The following is an 18,533-nucleotide window of genomic DNA, read 5'->3' on the forward strand; positions in this document are numbered from 1 at the left end:
AGGAGGAGGAGGAGGAGGAAGAAGAAGAAGAAGAAGAAGAAGAAGAAGAAGAAGAAGAAGAAGAAGAAGAAGAAGAAGAAGAAGAAGAAGAAGAAGAGGAGAGAAAAGGAGAAGGAGGTGGAGGAGGAGGAGGAGAGAGAGAACATGAGTGAGCAGGATGTTCATATTTATGAAATTTAAAAATAAGAGAATGGGGAGAGTATCTAGAACCCCACTTTATAATAAAATACTCTGGGGTAAAGGACCCAGCTTTTACTCTAAGGCAGGCGGCATTTATTTTTTTTTTTCTGAATAATCATCAGAATGATCTAGAACATACTGGGAGAAGCTAGAGGGAGTAATCAAAAGATTGGCTTGCCATAACTCTTCACCACTAGAAATCAGACTCCTCACAGACATATTCGAAGATGAAGGTGACAGAGGTGGCTTCTCTGGGGACAAAACTCAATAGTGTTGTCATTAATGTAATGCCAGCCTATCACTGAAGGGACATCTGCATGGTTGGATTCTTATTTACAGAAAGGAATATTTATGGAAATAGGTGTATATTTTCTTTTATATTCTTGATTATGACTAGTAAATCCTCATGTTTCAAAAACTCAAAAAATACAGAGATGAGTGGAAAAAAGTGTTCCTCCCATGCATTCTCCCCAGCTACCATGCTCCCTCCCCAGAGGCAGCCAGTACTACTGTATTTTTGTCTCTTTCCAGAGGTCTGGAAGCAAAGGAAATTATTCACGATCCATAGAAAGCTTTCTAATGTCCACTACTACCTTACTATGCATGACACAGTTTCTGGATAAAGAGGTAACCATGGACTGGGAATGAAGCTATTTGAATCTATTCCTCAATCACCCCAAATTCACAGGGAGCTAAGAGATTGAGGTTTGAATGGAAGGCTTATTTGGCATCAGTAAGTCTGATATTGTGTGTGTCTGATAAGTGTGTCTGATATTGATGAGAAGAAAGGCAAGCTTCTCTTGACCCTGACAGTACGTATAGAACCAGGTGATGATTCACTCAACGTTTACTCCCTCCCAGGGCAGTGGGTAGGAAGGGCACTGCTTTCTTCTTCACGGGCCATTTCCTATATGCAAAGCAGTATCATATTTTTGCATAACTTGATTAGAAACAGCCGTATTTACCCAAACTTTTTCCTCTTAAAAGGAGTACTGAAAATGATTTTTAAAAGCATGATTTTCATAAGTCTCAGAGCCAAAATATTTCCCTGCTGGAAAGCAATGCTCATGATGTAATAGAAATTAATGGAAAAACAGCCATGGGCGCTTGCCTTCCTGCCAAGTCTTTAAGAATTCTTAAGCAAGAAAAATTTATCTCATTGCCATGAATATTTAATTATTCTTTATCTAGAGAGAAATTATTAAGAGTGCTTGTTAATCAATATGTTTTTGGAAAATGTTAAAGTTTATCTTTGATATTAACTTTCACCAATAAAACAAAACCAATCCCCTTAAAATGGCCACTGACCATTTTGTTTTCATGAAATGCACTTCATTCCTATTTGCATCTGCTATTATTCTCCTAAACAATCATGATATAAGCAGAGCACTTTATGGAACATAACAATAGTCTAAGTTTCTTTTAGAAAAGTAAACATCAAAGAATAGTCAATGGACTTTTGAAGATTTTAAAAAGCCTCATCAGATATGAAAAATACACTGCAAATCTATTCTAAATAAATAGTAAAATGAGGCATGGTGCAGGAAAAACCAAGTAGCTCATTAGAATATACTCAAGAATCTTGACACAGACTCAGGTATATATTAAAGGAGAAATTTCATCCTCAGGGTGAAATAAACGGCATTGGGATAATTTTTTATTTTTGGGGCAAAAAATACAGTGAGATTATGATCCTGAAACAAGTTTCCAGCCACTGTTAAGGGATCCTAACTCATGGCAGCCCCACGTACAACTAAACAAAATTCTTCCCAGTCCTTCACCATCTCCATTGCCTGACAGGGAACTGGACTGCTGTGATCAGTGAGGGTCCACTTGTTGGTTTTCATGAGTACATTGTCAGGCCTTTTTTAGTTTGACTCAGTCTGGAAGCAGCACTGACACTTGTTCGGCACAGAGCAGAGCAACAGCACCCAGACACCAAGGCAGAAGGCAGATGCCTGAGGGCCTTGCATAGGTCATTTCTAACCTGGAGGAAAATTGTTTTCATAGAGAATTACTATAACCTTCTTCTTCATGTAATTACCTGTACTGGTGCTTCCATTTGACAAGATTTTACCTGTATGCAAATCGTTAGGAAGTAATACGAGTAAACTTGTGAGAGATCAATAAAAGGAACACGACCTGTGGGATGCAGAGGTCAGACTATATGATGACTGAGATCCCTTTCTAGTTTTAATTACCTGTGAAACAGAAGACTGCTGGAAGGGAAAAATGGTAGGGTTACCATCATCGTCTATGGTGCCAGTGAAACTGGATTCCTAGTCTCAGCCATGCCTTGTGCAGATGGAGTTTCTGTTCTCTCTAAGTTATGTCTACTGGGAGCCCAGAACCAATACCTAAGAACCCACACCAACTCTCACCAACATGGAATCAGAGCAGGGTGAATGAGGTTGACCAAGGGCCTTCTGGCCCATGAAATGAAACTAGAAAGTGAGGGGAAAGAAACAAAACTGTAGCCCTTTAAAATGATTCTCAATTCTTTAAATGAAAACCAAAAATATTTCAGAAATTTATTCTAGGTGACTGCTTTTAGTGTTCTTATAGAAAGATAGGTGAGCTTACCGTGAAAGCCTAGACATTTATCTAATCCCATCATTGGGTCTGCCACCTTGACTGGTCAGCAGTAAAGCAAACAAGGATGGATGTGGGAGAGGTGGACCACATTAGTTAGATGGCTTTAAGCCAAATGTTTACCTTGTAAACTGTCGACTCTCTTCATGGACTTCCATTTCTGTGCTCTTAAATTCATTTAGTTCTTTCCTTATTGCTGCCTAAATAAAACAAACAGATAAGAGATCTATTATGTAGGTCATGTATTTCCTCAGCATCTACAGTGAGAATGAAGTAGAAATTATTTCAAGAAATATCCCATAGAGAGGGAAGTCTTCCCAACCACCACCAGGAAAAGGTGGGAGCAGTGCTTAATTCTATGGTTCCCAGTTGTTTGACCAAGCACTAGCCTAGCTGCAGTTATGGTCTAGTGGTGAAATGGTTTGGCTTTCAACAGAGCCAAGATTATCTTCCACAAGATAATAAATTTGTTGAAAGGGGAATGTCCAAAGGATATGACCAGTCTCTGGATTAAAAATAGATATTTTGGCAGTATTCACACACACAGGGAAGACTGATGCTTTCTGAGCATTATTTATAACTCAAAAAACCAAGGAAAACCTCAAGATATTTACAAGGAAGGAATCAATGTGGTAGAGACCCTAATTTAGACTTTTAATTTCTAAAATTGTGAGAAAATAAGTATTTATTCTTTGAAGCAGTCACTTGGGACACTTGTCTTAGAGTAGTACTAAGAAAGTAAGATGGGTAAATGTAATTTCATATTACTAAGGGTTGAATAGCATATCTCTGGAACAAGGGATATCGTTGATGTTAAGTGGATCTAATCTAAAAGTAGAGAATACCAGTATGGTGCTTACTTGTGTTGTATTGACTATGCAAAGATATTTGACAGTGTGGATCACAATAAATTAGGAATAATGTTAAGAAGGATGGGCATTCCTGAACACTTAATTGCGCTCATTGAAACCTAAACAGAAACCAAGCAGCAGTTTGAACAGAATGAGGGGATATCGTATATTTTAAAATCAGGAAAGGCTGTGTCAGGGTTGTTTCCTTCCTCCATACCTATTCAACCTTTATGCTGCACAAATAATTGGAGAAGCTGAATTACATAAAGAAAAATATGGCATCAGGATTGAAGGAAGACTCACAATCTGGGGAACACAGATGACAACCGGGGTTTGCATAGGTGAAGACGATTCGAAGCATGTACTGAAGGACATCAAAGAATATAGCCTTCAACATGGCTAATACCTCAAGAGCAAATAAACAAGGATCTTCTTACAACTGGACCAATGGAATCATCATGATAAAGAAGAAAAGACTGAAGTTGTCAATGATTTCACTGTTGGTGAATTCACAATCAATACTCCTGGAAGCAGCAGTCAAGAAATCAAAAGACATGTTGCATCAGGCACTTCTGCTGTCAAGGACCTCTTTAAAGTGCTACAGACCAAGGATGTTGCTTTAAAGTCGAAGGTACTCCGATTCAAGCCACAGTATTTTCTGTTGCTTCATATGCATGTGAAAGTTGGGAAATGAATAAGGAAGACTTGAAGAAGAACTGATGCCTTTGAATTGTGATGTCGACAAAAAGTACTAAACACCCCATGACTGCCAAGATAAAAAACAAAACTGTCTTGGGAGAAGTTCAACCAGGGTGCTTCTTAGAGGCAAGGACAGTGACACTTAGTCCCACATACTGTAGGCATGCACCACGCTTAGATAGTGGAAGGTCAATAAAAGAAAGGAAGACTCTCAACAAAATAGACACAGTGACTATAATAATGGACTTGAGCATGGTGGTGATTATGAAGATGTTTCAGGACAGGGCTATATCTCAACCTGTTTGTTCACAGGGTCATTATGAGTCATGGTCAACTAGACAGTATCAAACAACAACAACAGGGCTGAAAACCAGGTAAGGTCCAAATATCACTGTCAAAGCCTTGGAGAGGAAGAGGGCCCTGGCTAAGTTCACTCTCGGACATGACCGCTGAGAATCCCCAATTCTTGATGATCACACGGAAAGCACAGGCCATTAGATATACAGAGACACAATGTCCTTTTCCAAAAAAGGTTCTGAAGTTAACTCTGCCCGCATCACCATGGCCTGACTACTACTGAGTAGCCAACTGGTGCTTTGTCTTGACTATTCAGAAGTCAAATAACTTAAAAATTCCAGTAAAGCATTTAAAGGATCTCGAAGAAGCTACCTACTAGGCTCCATTGCCGTTTAATGTAAATTGCAGCGCCACCATGTAGATGTTGGAAGTCTGAGAGAAGTGTTGGGGATTCAGATTGAAGGGCTGAGATCCTCCTCAAAAATGCTAACATTATCCATTAACAACAGTCGCAGGATCAGGGAAGATTTTTGGTTTCAACATCCGGTTTATCATTATTTCCTCAATTTAAAAAGTAGGAAATATTTTTGCTCACATCATAAAAACATACACTCCTAAAAACATCTCTCTAGCCTCCAGGCAGAATAGATTTTTCAGTCAAAATACAGAATGACACTACAAACCACAGCGAGTGACTTTGCTGAGAAGAGGGGAAACTCTACTTTGTGGCTGGGAAAAGATGACTTTCAGAGAGGGGAGAGGGAAGGGAAGGGCCCGCGGCCTCTCTTTTCTGGCTTTCTCCCAGGATGAACTGCCATTCGGTGACAGCAAGCTTTCCCCCCCAATGCTTTCAATTTTATATTTAGATCCTGGTGCCACATTTTGTCTTTTCTTCCCAAATCTATTCCCCAGCCCCAGTAGTTTCTATGGGGAATCTATGGCAATCGTCATGCCAGGGACTTGTGGGAGAAATGAAGCAGGTGAGAAGAGCTCGCAAGCCTGTGTCCCGGGATACAGCTGCTCAGCTGTGTCATCAGTGAGATCCACAAATGAGGACAATTTGTTTCACTCCCTGTAAAAACTGCCACCTAGTACCAGGGGCCCCAAACTGTGAGGATGCACTACACCAGCCACCAACTAACATCTCTCAAAAATTCTACCTAAAAGGAAAGACTATCATTTGGCTCCTAGCAGGTGACTTGTCACTATGTTTACAGTGAGTTTCTCCTCCACATATAAAGTTTCAGTAGAGAAACTGAAAAGTAATACACGTGGATTCTAGCCATGGTTAAGCCTCCAAAGTGGTGTCAACTTCAGTGAGTCGATTCATTGTTCCCAAACCTCATTTTCCCATTTGAAAAATGAGGACACCTAGCAATTCCACTACTGGGAATACACCCTAGATAAACCATCACTGCCACCCAAGCAGATATATGCACAGCCATGTTTATTGCTGCTTTGTTTACAACAGCAAAGAGCTGGAAACAACCCATGTGCCCATTAACAAACGAATGGACAGAGAAGCTGTGGTATATTCACACAATGGGATACTATGTAGCATTGAAAAACAAGGAACTCATGAAATATTATAAAATATGGGTGACCCTGAAGGACATTATGCTGAGTGAAACATCTCAGTCACAAAAGGACAAATATTGCACAGGGCCACTGTTGTAAAGCGAGACTGACATCGGGGTTGAGAGAAGACAGAGAAGGTGGGGGGATGAATGATGTATATGTATACTACATTGAAACAGAAGAGGGAGAGAACTGTTTAAAAGGGATATACGATCGGGTATTAGTGACTCGGGGGAGGGACTGCATAACAGTAAAAGAGTTTTACTTTTCAAGGAGAAGAAAGAATTAGGGGGGTTGGCAGGGAGAAAAGTGTAACAATGAATGAATGGAAACTCTAAGTTTCTGTAAACTTTCATGAAAATTAATAATAAAAAAAAATCAGGTCTGCAGAGTGACCCAGAAAAAAAAAGGATAAAAGTTCCTCACACTAGTATGTGTTTTGAGGATCTCTGATGGCCTAGTGGGCAAGCAGTTGCACTGTCGACTTGTAAAGCAAGTGGTTTGAATCCAGCAGCTACTACATGGCAGAAAGACATTTACTCTGCTTTCATGCGATTTACAACCTCTGAAAATACACAGGAGGGTCAGCTAGGAGGTGGTTCCAATTCAATAGCAATGAATAACAAACATAATGCACATCAAGTAAGACAATATCTAAATTACTTGTGATTGTAACGAACAGTGATTTCTTTCTTTTTTTTTTTGGACTTCCATTCTGGGCTCTATGAGGAGAAGCGTGGCGTGGAGTTAGGATTGGTGGATGATCTATCAACAATCTGTGTTATGCAGATGACACAACCCTGCTCGCTGAAACTGAGGAGGGCCTCATGCACTTACTGCAGAGGGTCAAGGACTACACGCAGCCTTCAATACGGACTGAGGCTCAATGTCCAGAAGAGAAAAATTCTCACCACTGGACCAATCGGTAGCATCAGGATGGATAGTGAAGAGATTGAGATTGTTCACAGCTTCAGTTTGCTCGGCTCCACGGTCAACACTTTTGGCACCAGTAGCCAGGAAATAAAAAAACGTATTGCGATGGGAAAGTCTGCGGATAGGGACCTCTCTAAAGTACTCAAGAGCAATGGTGTCTCTCTGGAGACTAAGGTGTGCCTGATACAGGCCATGGTTTTTGCAATCACTTGTTAGCATCAGAGAGTTGGACAATGACTAGGGAGGATAGAAGGAGAATTGACGCCTTTGAGCTGTGGTGCTGGAGAAGAGTACTGAATGTACCATCGACTGCCAAGAAAACAAATAGATTCATCCTAGAGAGGGTTAAACCAGGCTGCTCTTTGGAGGCAAGGATTCTGGGGCTTCGCCTGACATACTTTGGACATGTTGTAAGGAGAGACAGGTCTTTGGAGAGGGACATCATGCTGGGCACAGTGGAAGGACAGCGCAGGAGGGGAAGACCCTCTATGAGGTGGATTGATTCAGTGACTGGGGTAATCGGGATGGGTGTGTCAGAGGCAATGTGATTGGCACAGGATAGAGCAGGGTTTAGGGCTGTTGTACATAGGGTCGCTATGAGTCGCAAACGACTCGATGGCACATAACAACAACAACAACAACAACATTCATTCATTGTTGCACTTTTCTCCCTGGCCACCCCACCCCCACTCCCAGTTCTCTCTTCTCCTAGAAAAGCAAAAGAAAAACTCCTTCACTGGTACACAATCCCCCCGCACACCACTACCCTCACCCCAAGTATACTCCACTCTGCAACCCTCATTCCGGACTCTTATGATAATCATAATTCCCTAAAATATATTACTTTTAAACTATTCTCGCCCTCATTGGCTTCAATGCTGTAAACACAATTTATCCAGTTTTTCTCAGTCCTACCCCCACCCTGATGTCAGCCTCATTCTACAACAGTAGTACCACATAGTATTTGTCCTTTTGTGACTGAGATTATTTCACTCAGCATAATGTCCTCCAGGGCCACCCATTTCGAATAATATTGCATGAGTTCTTTGTTTTTCAATGCAGCGTAGTATTCCATTGTGTGATTTCATTTTTATCTATAGTCTCTGAGGTGTAAGAAAATATCACTGAAGGGGATGAGAACATAAATAAAGCAAATCCCTTATTCTCAGTAATAGGTTTGACTACTCATCGAAGAGTCCAGCAAAAATCAATGAGAACATTCCGGAGGAATCAATTGGGATATGAAACTTAGAATAAAGAGAAGAGAATCTGTTCTTTGTTACTTGTACGTCATGAGCTAATCAGTTGCTGATGAGCTGATTCCAGCTCATGGTGACCCATGTCTGTCAGAGCAGAGCTGTGGTCTGGGGTTTTCAGTGGCTGATTTTTCAGAAGTCCTGTATCCCCAGGACCTTTTCTCAGGTCTTTCTGGGTATACTCAAACTTCCAAGTGTTTTATTAACAACTGATTTTGTTAATTGTACCGCTCAGACATTCCAAATCATGTCCTATGGTGAATACATTTATAGATGACTTAGGGTCTTAAACACATAGATATTCTGCCCCCCCGCCCCCCCCCAGAGGAGCCAGTTAAACATGTAGATCCATGTTGTGCTGCACTTACAGATGATGGATCAGTGTGGTGAAATGAGTTCTTCTGTGTGGCCTTTGGCCCTGGGTCTTTGGAAAAACATTGTGGGTGATCTCCCCCTACGTTCTGCAGGGCTGGTTACATAGTTCTTTGGGGAAGCAGCAAGAGGCAAAAGGGTCCTATGCGGTTTTCCATTCCAGAGGGCTTGTTACTCTCCCCCAAGGGATTGCCCAGGATGGCTGACATTTCCTGGGAAAACTGTAAAAAAATGGCTGGCTTAATTTTTGGCCCCTGATCTTAGATTTACTCTGTGATTGGTCTACTTTATGCAATTTTCAGGAACTACTGATTTACAAGCCAATAGTGGCTTGATGTCCATCTCAAAACCATGAGTTCTCTGACGAGACTGGCTAGTTTGCAGTCCTGCTGAGTGGATCGGGCTTTGAAATGGATAAGGAACTGGCTTATGTAAATGTCTGCCCCACAGAGGCTTAGAGAGACAGAGAGAAGGGACCCTCAAGACCAAGATGATGTCAGAGAGGAGCAGTATGGACTTGGGGATCCTTAGATGGGAACATTCTAAGAGTTGAGATATAGATCAAGGTGCTGAAACAATGGGGACATCAAAATACTTGGGCAGAGCTTGGCCACAGAACAGCTCTGAAGGGGCCCAATGGTGGAACAGCTAGGATGATGCCCAAAGGCAGTAAAGTCCTGAGGGGACCTGGCCTCAGAGCTGCAGGGCTCAAAGAGCCTTATATGGTCGAGCACACTGTTATTCTGACTAGGTGGTGGGGCAGTGAGCAGCAAAGGGGCCAAGAGGAGGGAGGTGGAAGGCAGAGAGCGAGTGCACAGCCAAGAAGTTCGTGCATGGCTAAGACCGAGCCAGCTAGCAAGGAGGAAGGGGGCTTGCTCACACAGCAGAGAGCAGCTGAGAGATGTGACCTGCCCGGAGGCTCTCCTGTAACTGAAGGAAGAAGGGATGTGCTCTCCCACCCAGCCAGGCCTTCCAAACTTTACCTACAGGCTTTATGATCTGATCCTCAATTGTAAACTGTCACCTCTATAACTTCACTTTTTAATTTTTATCCTTAACGACATTAGACAATTTCTGAAGCGAGATTACAATCACTCATGGACGCTGTGTGAGATTATGCTGTTAGGTGCCATTGAGTCAATTCCACTTCATAGTGTCCTGAGCTCTTAACAGATGGAAACCATAGCTGGTCCTGCCCCATTCTCACTATCTCTGCTCTACTCAAGACCGTTGTTGCTAGCAATTATATGTACTCTTGTCTTTTAGTTTTTAAAAAAGATGTGGCTTTGGGCCATTATAGAAATTTAATATTAATTCAAAATTCACTAAAGAATAACTACAGCATTCTCCCACCCCCATTATTTCCAAAAGATAAACAAGTACAAGATTTTTCTACCTAACATGGGAGTGACTCTTACGTTTTCCTTGAGGAAAAAAAGAAATAAAATCTAGTTGTGCTACATTTTATAACAGAAGAGGTCTTGCAGCCACAAGTACAGAGACACTGTAAGAGGAAGGAAATGAACAGGAGTCTCACAGGTGAGTTGAGAATGACATCTGCTGTCCTCCAGGCAGAGCTCCACCTTCAGAGAAGACACAAAGCTTGTGTGTCTTCAAAGAAGACGAAAGAAATGAATTCTCCAGCAGAAAATCTGACCTAGGACACCTCCTCTGTAGTACAGATATCCAGCATATGAAATCCCTCATTTTTATTTTGATACAAAATTAAAAAGAAAAAACACTCTGTTATAAGCTGGAAATGAACAAGTTTTGCTTCCCAACAACTGAACAAGAGTTTGGAAGGACTATTTCTAGGGTGAGGAGAAATCCATTTCTGCTTGATGGTAGGAGGTTTGCTGGACCAATATGGTAATGAGCCAACACTGCCAAGACTCAGCAGCTTAATCACAAGGAGAAGATGCTAGAGAAACTCTTGCACTTGAAGACATTACAAGACTTACAGTAAATAAAAGAAAAAATGTTCCCTCTTCATGGAGAGGAAGATTCAATATTGTGAAAATGACAATCCCTCCAAAAGCAATCTACATGTTCAATGCAATCCAAACACAGATACCAAATTCATTTTTCAAGGAGATTGAAAGGGAAATTTGCAAGTTTATTTGGAGAGGAAAGACACCCCATAAAGAAAGCACTTCTGAAAAAAAATGAAGTGGGAGGCATAGCATTCCCTGACCTCAAAACCTACCATACAGAGGTAGTAACCAAAATAGCATGGTACAGGCACATAGACCAGTGGAACAGAATGAGAACCCAAGAATGAACCCAGCTCTCTATGGTCAACTGATACTCCACAGGAAATAAAACCTATTGAATGGGAAAATGACAATCTCTTCAACAAATGGAGCTGGCAGAACTGGGCTGCGACCTGCAGAAATCTGAAACAGGAGCCACATGTCACAACATAAACACACACACACACACACACACACACACACACATACACACACACACCCCCCCCAAGTCAAGGTGGATCAGAGACCTGGGAATAAAGCCAAAGCCATAAAGTTCGTAAGAGACAAGCTGGACCAAGTTATAAAGAGATGCCAAATATAGCCAGAAATGCTCAATCTGCAGAGGGTACAATTGACAAATGGGACCTTCAAAAGATTAAATGTCTATGCTCATCAAAAACTTTTCCCAACAGGGTGAAAAGAAAAATTACCAACTGGGGAAAAATTTGACAATTCTATCTCAGACAAAGGTCTTATAACAAACCTTTATAGAATACTACTGGGCCTCCAGAAGAAAAAGGCTGATAACTCAATTACAAAATGAGCAAAGGCATGGAAAGACTTTTCACAGAGGAAGACATTTAGATGATCAACAGACACATGAAGAAATACTCAAAATAACTGGCAATAAAAGAGGTACAAATCAAAACCACAATGAGATACCATTTTCACTGCAATAGCCTTAGCAAAGTTTACCATGGCAGCAAGCAATAAATGTTGGAGAAGATATGGTGAGACAGGAACTCTCATACACTCTTGGTGCAACTGTAAAATGGTACAACCACTCTGGAAGACAGTTTGGTGTTTCCTCAAAAAGTTGAACATAGAAACTCTGTATGACCCAGCTATTCCACTACTAGGAATATAACTCAAGGAAATTAGAACTAAAACACAAATGGAGATTTGTACACTAATGTTCATAGCAGCATTATTCACAAGAACATGGTAACAGTCCACATGTCCTACCACAACTAAACGGACTGAGAAATTGTGGTACACTGACATAAGGGAATATTATGTGACATTCAGGAGAAATGATTTTGCAAAATACTATGTAACTTGGGAGACTGGAGTTAGTGAACTAACTCAGTCTTATAAGGACAAATACTGCATAAGATCATTCTTATAAAAAAAAAATAGAAGGATAACTAGTAAAACATGTATGGGGATCCAAGGGGAGAATGGTGGGAACAGAGGAATTAGTATGCATAAGAGCAAAATACAGGGTTGCACAGGTTGGAGGGAGAGGGTGAAGGAAACGGGAAGGATCTGGCAGGGATCTGAAAACACAGGGTAATGATGGGCAAGACCCAACGGTGATTCATTTTATAAAACATAATGTATGAGAAGGATTGCATGAAACACAATGTATACAAACTTTATAAGCAAACCAATATTAAAAAAAAGACTCACCACAGGAATACAGCTTGTAAACTTAGTATCTGAAAACCTGCTAAATAAGCTAAGTGATCATCAACAATTGAATGAGTGCTTTGTAGCTTATTCATACAGTGATATCCTCTATTTCCATGAAAAAGAATAAACTAGAGCTTATCATATTAATATAGATTCTACAGAGCTGACTGAATGAAGCAACACCCAGGAAAATGCTGCATCCTTCAAATGACACCAAATAATAGAGGCAAAACAAAGATGTATATTCTTACTAAGAACCTTCTTCATGTGATCTTTATTCCTTCCTAGGTTTTAATTTATACTTAGAAGCCTCTGATTTCTTAACATAAGTCTCCTATATTGAGACATACTAGGTACTTTACAGAATGAAACCTATTACAAACTATCTATACAGCATACATTAAGTGTAATATGAGAGTTTATTCAATACTAAGCTTTACTTAGAGATAAACATTAGATATCAGTATTTGAAATACTGAAGACTTGAAAACCAAACAGTTTGTATATGTTTGTCTGTGAAAACGTATTATTACTACAATAAGAATCTTTTTCCACAATGGAACTTCTATATATTTCAATTTTTCTGAGCTGGGAACTATGACTCATGGACTAAATATGACCCATTGCCTATTTTTATAAGTAAAGTTTTATTTGAACACAGCCATGTAGAATCAATTGAGTATCTTCTAGGGCTGCTTCCAAACTACAATGGCAGAATTGAGCAGTGATGATGAATGTTACATAAGCACAAAATAATTACAATCTGGTCCTTGACACAAAAATTATACCATTCTTGATGTAGATCAAGACTTGTCTGCAGTTGTTGTTCTAAGGTATCATCGACTTGATGGCAAAGCACAGCGACCAAAGGAACAACAGATCTGGACCCTGTCCTGTCGTGTGCCATCCTCACAATCTCTGACACAACTCAGTCCATTACTGCAGTCACTGCATCAATCTACCTGGGTGAGGGTCTTCCTCTCCTTCACTGTCCCACCTTCTCATGTTAATAATTTTAAAAAGAAAATTTTATATGCTATATTTTCTAAAAGTCAAGAGAAATCACAGCTATGGTAAAGCCTTCCCCATCTCAATTTAATTGAAGGAAGGTTACATGATAATTAAAAACTCGTATCTTCTGAACCTTAGTTGAACTATATTGCTGTTATTAAATATGTTACTTAAGTGACTTAAGCAATCAGTAACTGCTGGGATATGTGGTAAGGTCTAGCCTCCTAGGATAACCAAATAAGGGGCAGGAAAGCTTTTAGAAAAGCAACAAAATCTTGAGTAAAGCCACTGCTCCTCTTGCCTTGTCTGCAGGTGTTAACCTGGCCCAGGGCTTGTCTGCCCGCCGGTCGTAGTCCGGGGAATCGGTGACCTCAACGTACTCGTTAAACCGCAGGATCCTTCGTGCTTGGAGTTCTGCCACCGAAGGTCTCAGGCTGAGCTGTGAGAGGACAGGGAGAAAAGGCAGAGTTCAGTAAACCCTTTCCGGCTGCAGGGTGGCAAGTTTCCTACAGAGAACACTGCAAAGTTATGGCCAAATAAGGTCACTTTCAGGTAACTAAAAAAAAAGGCAGGAGCATCTAGGGAATTTCTAATGAGAACTAGAAAGCAAAGTGCCCTAATTTTTGCAACTATAAAAATCATCACTGTTAGATAGGTCACAGTTTTTGGCAAACATCTGCATTATGCGATTTCCCCACCATGCCTGGCACAGTGAGAAAGGCCTGTGTGTTGTCCCCAACACTGGGACACATGGCAATAGAGACAGAGTTGTAATCCAGGCACGTGGCTGCTCATCTGTGAATGGAGGTTTATCACGACACTTTCAGAAATAGGAATAAAAAGTCTCTGTTACTATCAAATCAAACTTTTATGTTCAAACATGCACAGAGTTACGCCAAAGAAAAAGATCCCTCTTGGCACAATGACCAAGCTCTCAGCTGCTCATCAAAAGGTGAGGTTCAAGTTCACCTAGTGGTACCAACGGAGGAAGACCTGTCCATCTGCTCCTGTGAAGATTACAGCCTAGTCAACACGGTGTGTGTGTGGGGGGCAGTTCCACTGGGGAATTTCATGGTCACTATGAGTTGAAACCAACTAGACACCACCCAACAACATGATAAAGAAATGGCCCAGTAATAACTCTCCTTCTGAGAACAAAGACCCAGGCCCCAATCTGACATTTCTCCTCGGCCTTGTAGGTAAGGAGTTGCATTGCCAACCCAAAGGCAAGTGGTCAGATTTCACCCATTGCTTTGAGGGAGAAAGATGAGCAATTTCTTCCCCTGTGATTTGTTGTTAAGTGCCACCGAGTCAACTGTGATTCGTAGCGACCCTGTCAGCAATGGGTCTATGTGATCCTCATCGTCTCAGACATACTTGAGCCCACTGTTAAATTACTGTGTCAGTCCACCTCATTGAGGGTCTTCCTCTCTTTTGCTGACCATCCACCTTTCCAATCATCATGTTCTTTTCTAAAGATCATGCCCAACATGCCTCCTCACAACAAGCCTGGAGTATGTGCGATGAAGCCTCACACTTGTTAACAGAAGCTATGCAATTTGCAGCCTATGAAAACCCGCTGGAGAGTCAGCTATGAGCCAGTTCCAACTCAACAGCAATGAACCCCAGAAAAGCTGGTAGGCAGGCAGCATGAAGGGAAAGTGTCTAGAGTTCTTTTCCATCGCTCAGATGGAGAACTACAGTTGAGAGGGGCCGTAGAGCTTAAAGTCAGCGGCAACTTCCAAGACGTTTAAATAACTTGGGTTCTGACTTGTGGTCATTATCAAGTTAAAATCTACAATAATATTTCCTTTGCTCAACCTTGTGTATTTGTTTTCTTCTCCTTGTTCTTTCTCAAGCCCCTGGATAAAACAGAAATGGTGATGAGAGACTAAAGAAGCCTGGCTCCCAGGCTGACAGATGCCTCCCTTTCTGCCTCTGAGGTTAACCATCTCCTGAAGTCTCAGCTGGGAGACACGGCAGGATTTTCAGTCAGTTACTCTTTCAGGCTAGTGTTCATTTTCAGAAACTGTTCTCTCTTACTTACACTCTATATACAGCTACACAACCCATAGGATAAGGTGATCTTCTTTAGAGCTAGTCTATATTTGCATAGGCTGAAGGATGGCACGTCGGACAGTATGAACTCTGCAATCAACACTATCCTCTTTTCTGGGCCTCAGTTTCCTCCAAAGTAAAAGAAGTAAAGGACTATGTTCTCACAGTCCCTCAAACTCTTTTAATTGAGTTAGAACCGATTGATAGTTGGCCCTACATCGGGTTTCAAAGTCTCTGTGTATCGCATGAAAGGAGCCTATCTGTGTTTAGTGGAGCTGCTGATGGATTCCAACTGCCTGAGCCATTCTGGTTTAGCAGTTCAGCTCCCGACAGACGAAGCCACCAGAGCTCCCTAGGATTAAGCTCAGGTTCTAGTTATCAAAGGATTCCTGATCTCTGAGGTGGCCTGAGCAACTGCAGCCCTTCGATCTTCAGTAAGCCCTAGTGGGCTCTGAGCAAAGGGAAGAATAATCAGGTGTTGCTGTTATTAGCTGTTGTGCAATCTAGTTTGCTTATATCCTGCCGCCTTTTTGGCACTGGTGGGGATGCAAGGATGTAGAGAAATGCTCGCCCTGGAGAGTGGGCTAGAGGCAAGAGAAGTGTGACCATGAGAGTGAGAAATTCTCCAGCCAGTCCTACCCATGGGCACTGGGCCGGTCAGGGTATAGGTATCAATGCTTACAGGACAAGGAAAGGGGCTACTGTCTCCTCAACTTCCATCCAAAGGGTCTAACTGATTAGACAAGCTCTATGTACTACGGCGGCATGAACCTATAAACGTGGGTCAGGTCATCTACTTTTCTGCAGATCCTCTTTCTGTCATCTTGCCCCTTTTCAGGCACAGAAGGCAACAGGTATATCTGAAAAATTACCAAGTAAGGATTTGTAATGAGGTATACACTCTGGTAGCACTTCATTTGAACTGTGCCACTCAAAATATGTGTTGTAAATGTTCTCCTCTGTGCCTGAAGTGATTGAAAGAAGACTCATCAACAACCTACTTTATAAGGATGACACAACCTTGCTTGCTGAAACTGAGGCAGACCTGAAGTGCTTGCTGTAGAAGGTCAAGAACTGGAGTCTTTAATATATATTGAAGCCCAACATCAAGTAGACAAAGATTCTCACCACTGGGCCAATGGGCAGCACTGTGATGGATGGAGAAGAGATTGAGGTTGTTAACAATTACAGCTTGCTCGGCTCCACGATCAACACTATTGGCACCATCAATAAGGAAATCAAAAGATGAATTGCACTGGGAAAATCTGCTGTCAGGGACCTCTCCAGAGTGCTGAGAAGTAACAGTGTCAGTCTAGAGACTAATGTGTACTTCATCCAGGCCATGGTCTTTCCAATTACATGCTATGAATTAGAGAGCTGGATAATGACTAAGGATCATAGAAGAATTGATGCCTTTGAGTTGTGGTGCTGGGTAAGATACCATGGACCACAAAGAAAACAAACAGGTCTGTCTTGGAGAGGATGAAACCAAGTTTCTCGTTGGAAGCTAGGATTTTGAAGCTCTGTGTTATATACTTTGGGCATGAGGCCAGGAAGGACTGGTCCTTGCAGTAGGACATCATGCTTGGAAGGGTGAAGAGACAGCGCAGGAGAGGACAACCCGGGTGAGATGGATTGATACTTTAACTAGGGAAATGGGGTTAGGTGTGTTGGAGTCAGTGAGACTGGCTCAGGACAGTGCAGGTTTCAGAGCTGTGGTACTTAGGGTCACTATGGGTCACATGTGACTTGAGGGCACATAAAAACAACATTCCCATGGCTATAATCTCACTTACGAATGAATGGTTTGTCTTTATTAGGTTATGGAGAAAGTGTCAGAGTAGATTATATACTGAGCCAAACACTTGTGAAATAGAAAAGAGATGAAATGCCAGCTAGCAATCAGAGACAAGAGTAGACACAGGTCAAGCCACATGAACACTATCCAGGAGCGAAAGGTCAAGTATAAGAACCCAGAGCTGATTAAACGCAAACACACTGTTGTGGAGTCTGCTGAAACTCACAGTGACCCTCCACTGGGTTTCTGAAGCTGTAAATCACAACAAGAGGAGACTGCCCATCTTCCTCTGGGGAAGCTGAGGACAGAGGCAAAGCCTTCCCCTGAATTCAGGGAAAATGTCCTGAATTTAGATTTCTAGCTTCTCGAAAACTCTGAGGAAGCAAATTCTATTTCTTAAAGCCACCCATTAGTAGCATATTTTTTTTTTGTGAAGGAAGCACTCAATTAATTAAGACTTGGAGGCCATTTGTCAATTTGGGAGGCACTGGATCAGTAAATGGGAGCTCTGGCAGCCTACTGGGTAAAAAGTAGCACTGCCAACCCAAAGACAGGTGGTTCGAATCCACCATCTGCTCTGTGGGAGAAAGATGAGCATTCTTTTCCTGTGTAGTTCACAACCTTGGGAAGCCTGCTAGAGAGTCAGTTATGAGTTGGTTCTGACTTGGTGGCAATGAGTCTGGACCAGTAAAATGAGATGATTAAGTTCATTCAATACATTACCCACTTAGCTTTGATAAATCCACAGTAGTAACACAATATTTATTTAATATTTCCAAGGCTACATGGAAAGCATGAATATTTTTAAAAGCTATTCTTAAAATGAAAACTATCAAATTTAAATTGAGCTGCGTGAGCAGGCTAGGGTCACTTCCCAGTGGGTACTGCATTTTTGTCGGGGTGATGCCAAACTTTTGGGATGAGACCCTGATGATGCTTGCACAGCACAGTGAACGTAATTAACGCCACTCAAATATACACTCAACAATGGCTAAAATGGCATTTCTTGGGTTACATTATGAAAACAAAAATTGTAACACTGGAAATACTATACACTAAAATGTCAATAAAGGCTATCTCTGGATGGAAGACAGACTTGGGGAAGTTTAATTCTGTTTCTTTTTACATTTTTTAAAAAAAATCAGAACATATGTAAACTTGATAATCAGGATATGTAGTTAAGGGATCCCTGGTGTACGCACAGCCCGCAGGCAGAGAGGCTGCGAACGCAGAGGCCATG

At 41.5% G+C, this 18,533-nt stretch overlaps 1 protein-coding gene across 2 annotated transcripts in view; it reads right to left on the reverse strand.

The window, feature by feature from the left end:
• Positions 1-18,533, reverse strand: part of PHACTR2 (phosphatase and actin regulator 2) — a 270,673-nt gene that overhangs the window by 5,863 nt on the left and 246,277 nt on the right. For both annotated transcript variants that reach the window (XM_006891662.1, XM_006891663.1), the window contains 2 exons: positions 13,739-13,876; positions 2,896-2,972 (listed from right to left, as the gene is read on the reverse strand). In XM_006891662.1, the coding sequence (XP_006891724.1) occupies positions 2,896-2,972; positions 13,739-13,876 (215 nt within the window). The remainder of the gene's footprint in view (positions 1-2,895; positions 2,973-13,738; positions 13,877-18,533) is intronic.

Source organism: Elephantulus edwardii, unplaced genomic scaffold (assembly GCF_000299155.1).
Source record: "Elephantulus edwardii isolate Elephantulus edwardi_28Jun2011 unplaced genomic scaffold, EleEdw1.0 scaffold00102, whole genome shotgun sequence".
Taxonomy (NCBI): Eukaryota; Metazoa; Chordata; class Mammalia; order Macroscelidea; family Macroscelididae; genus Elephantulus; species Elephantulus edwardii.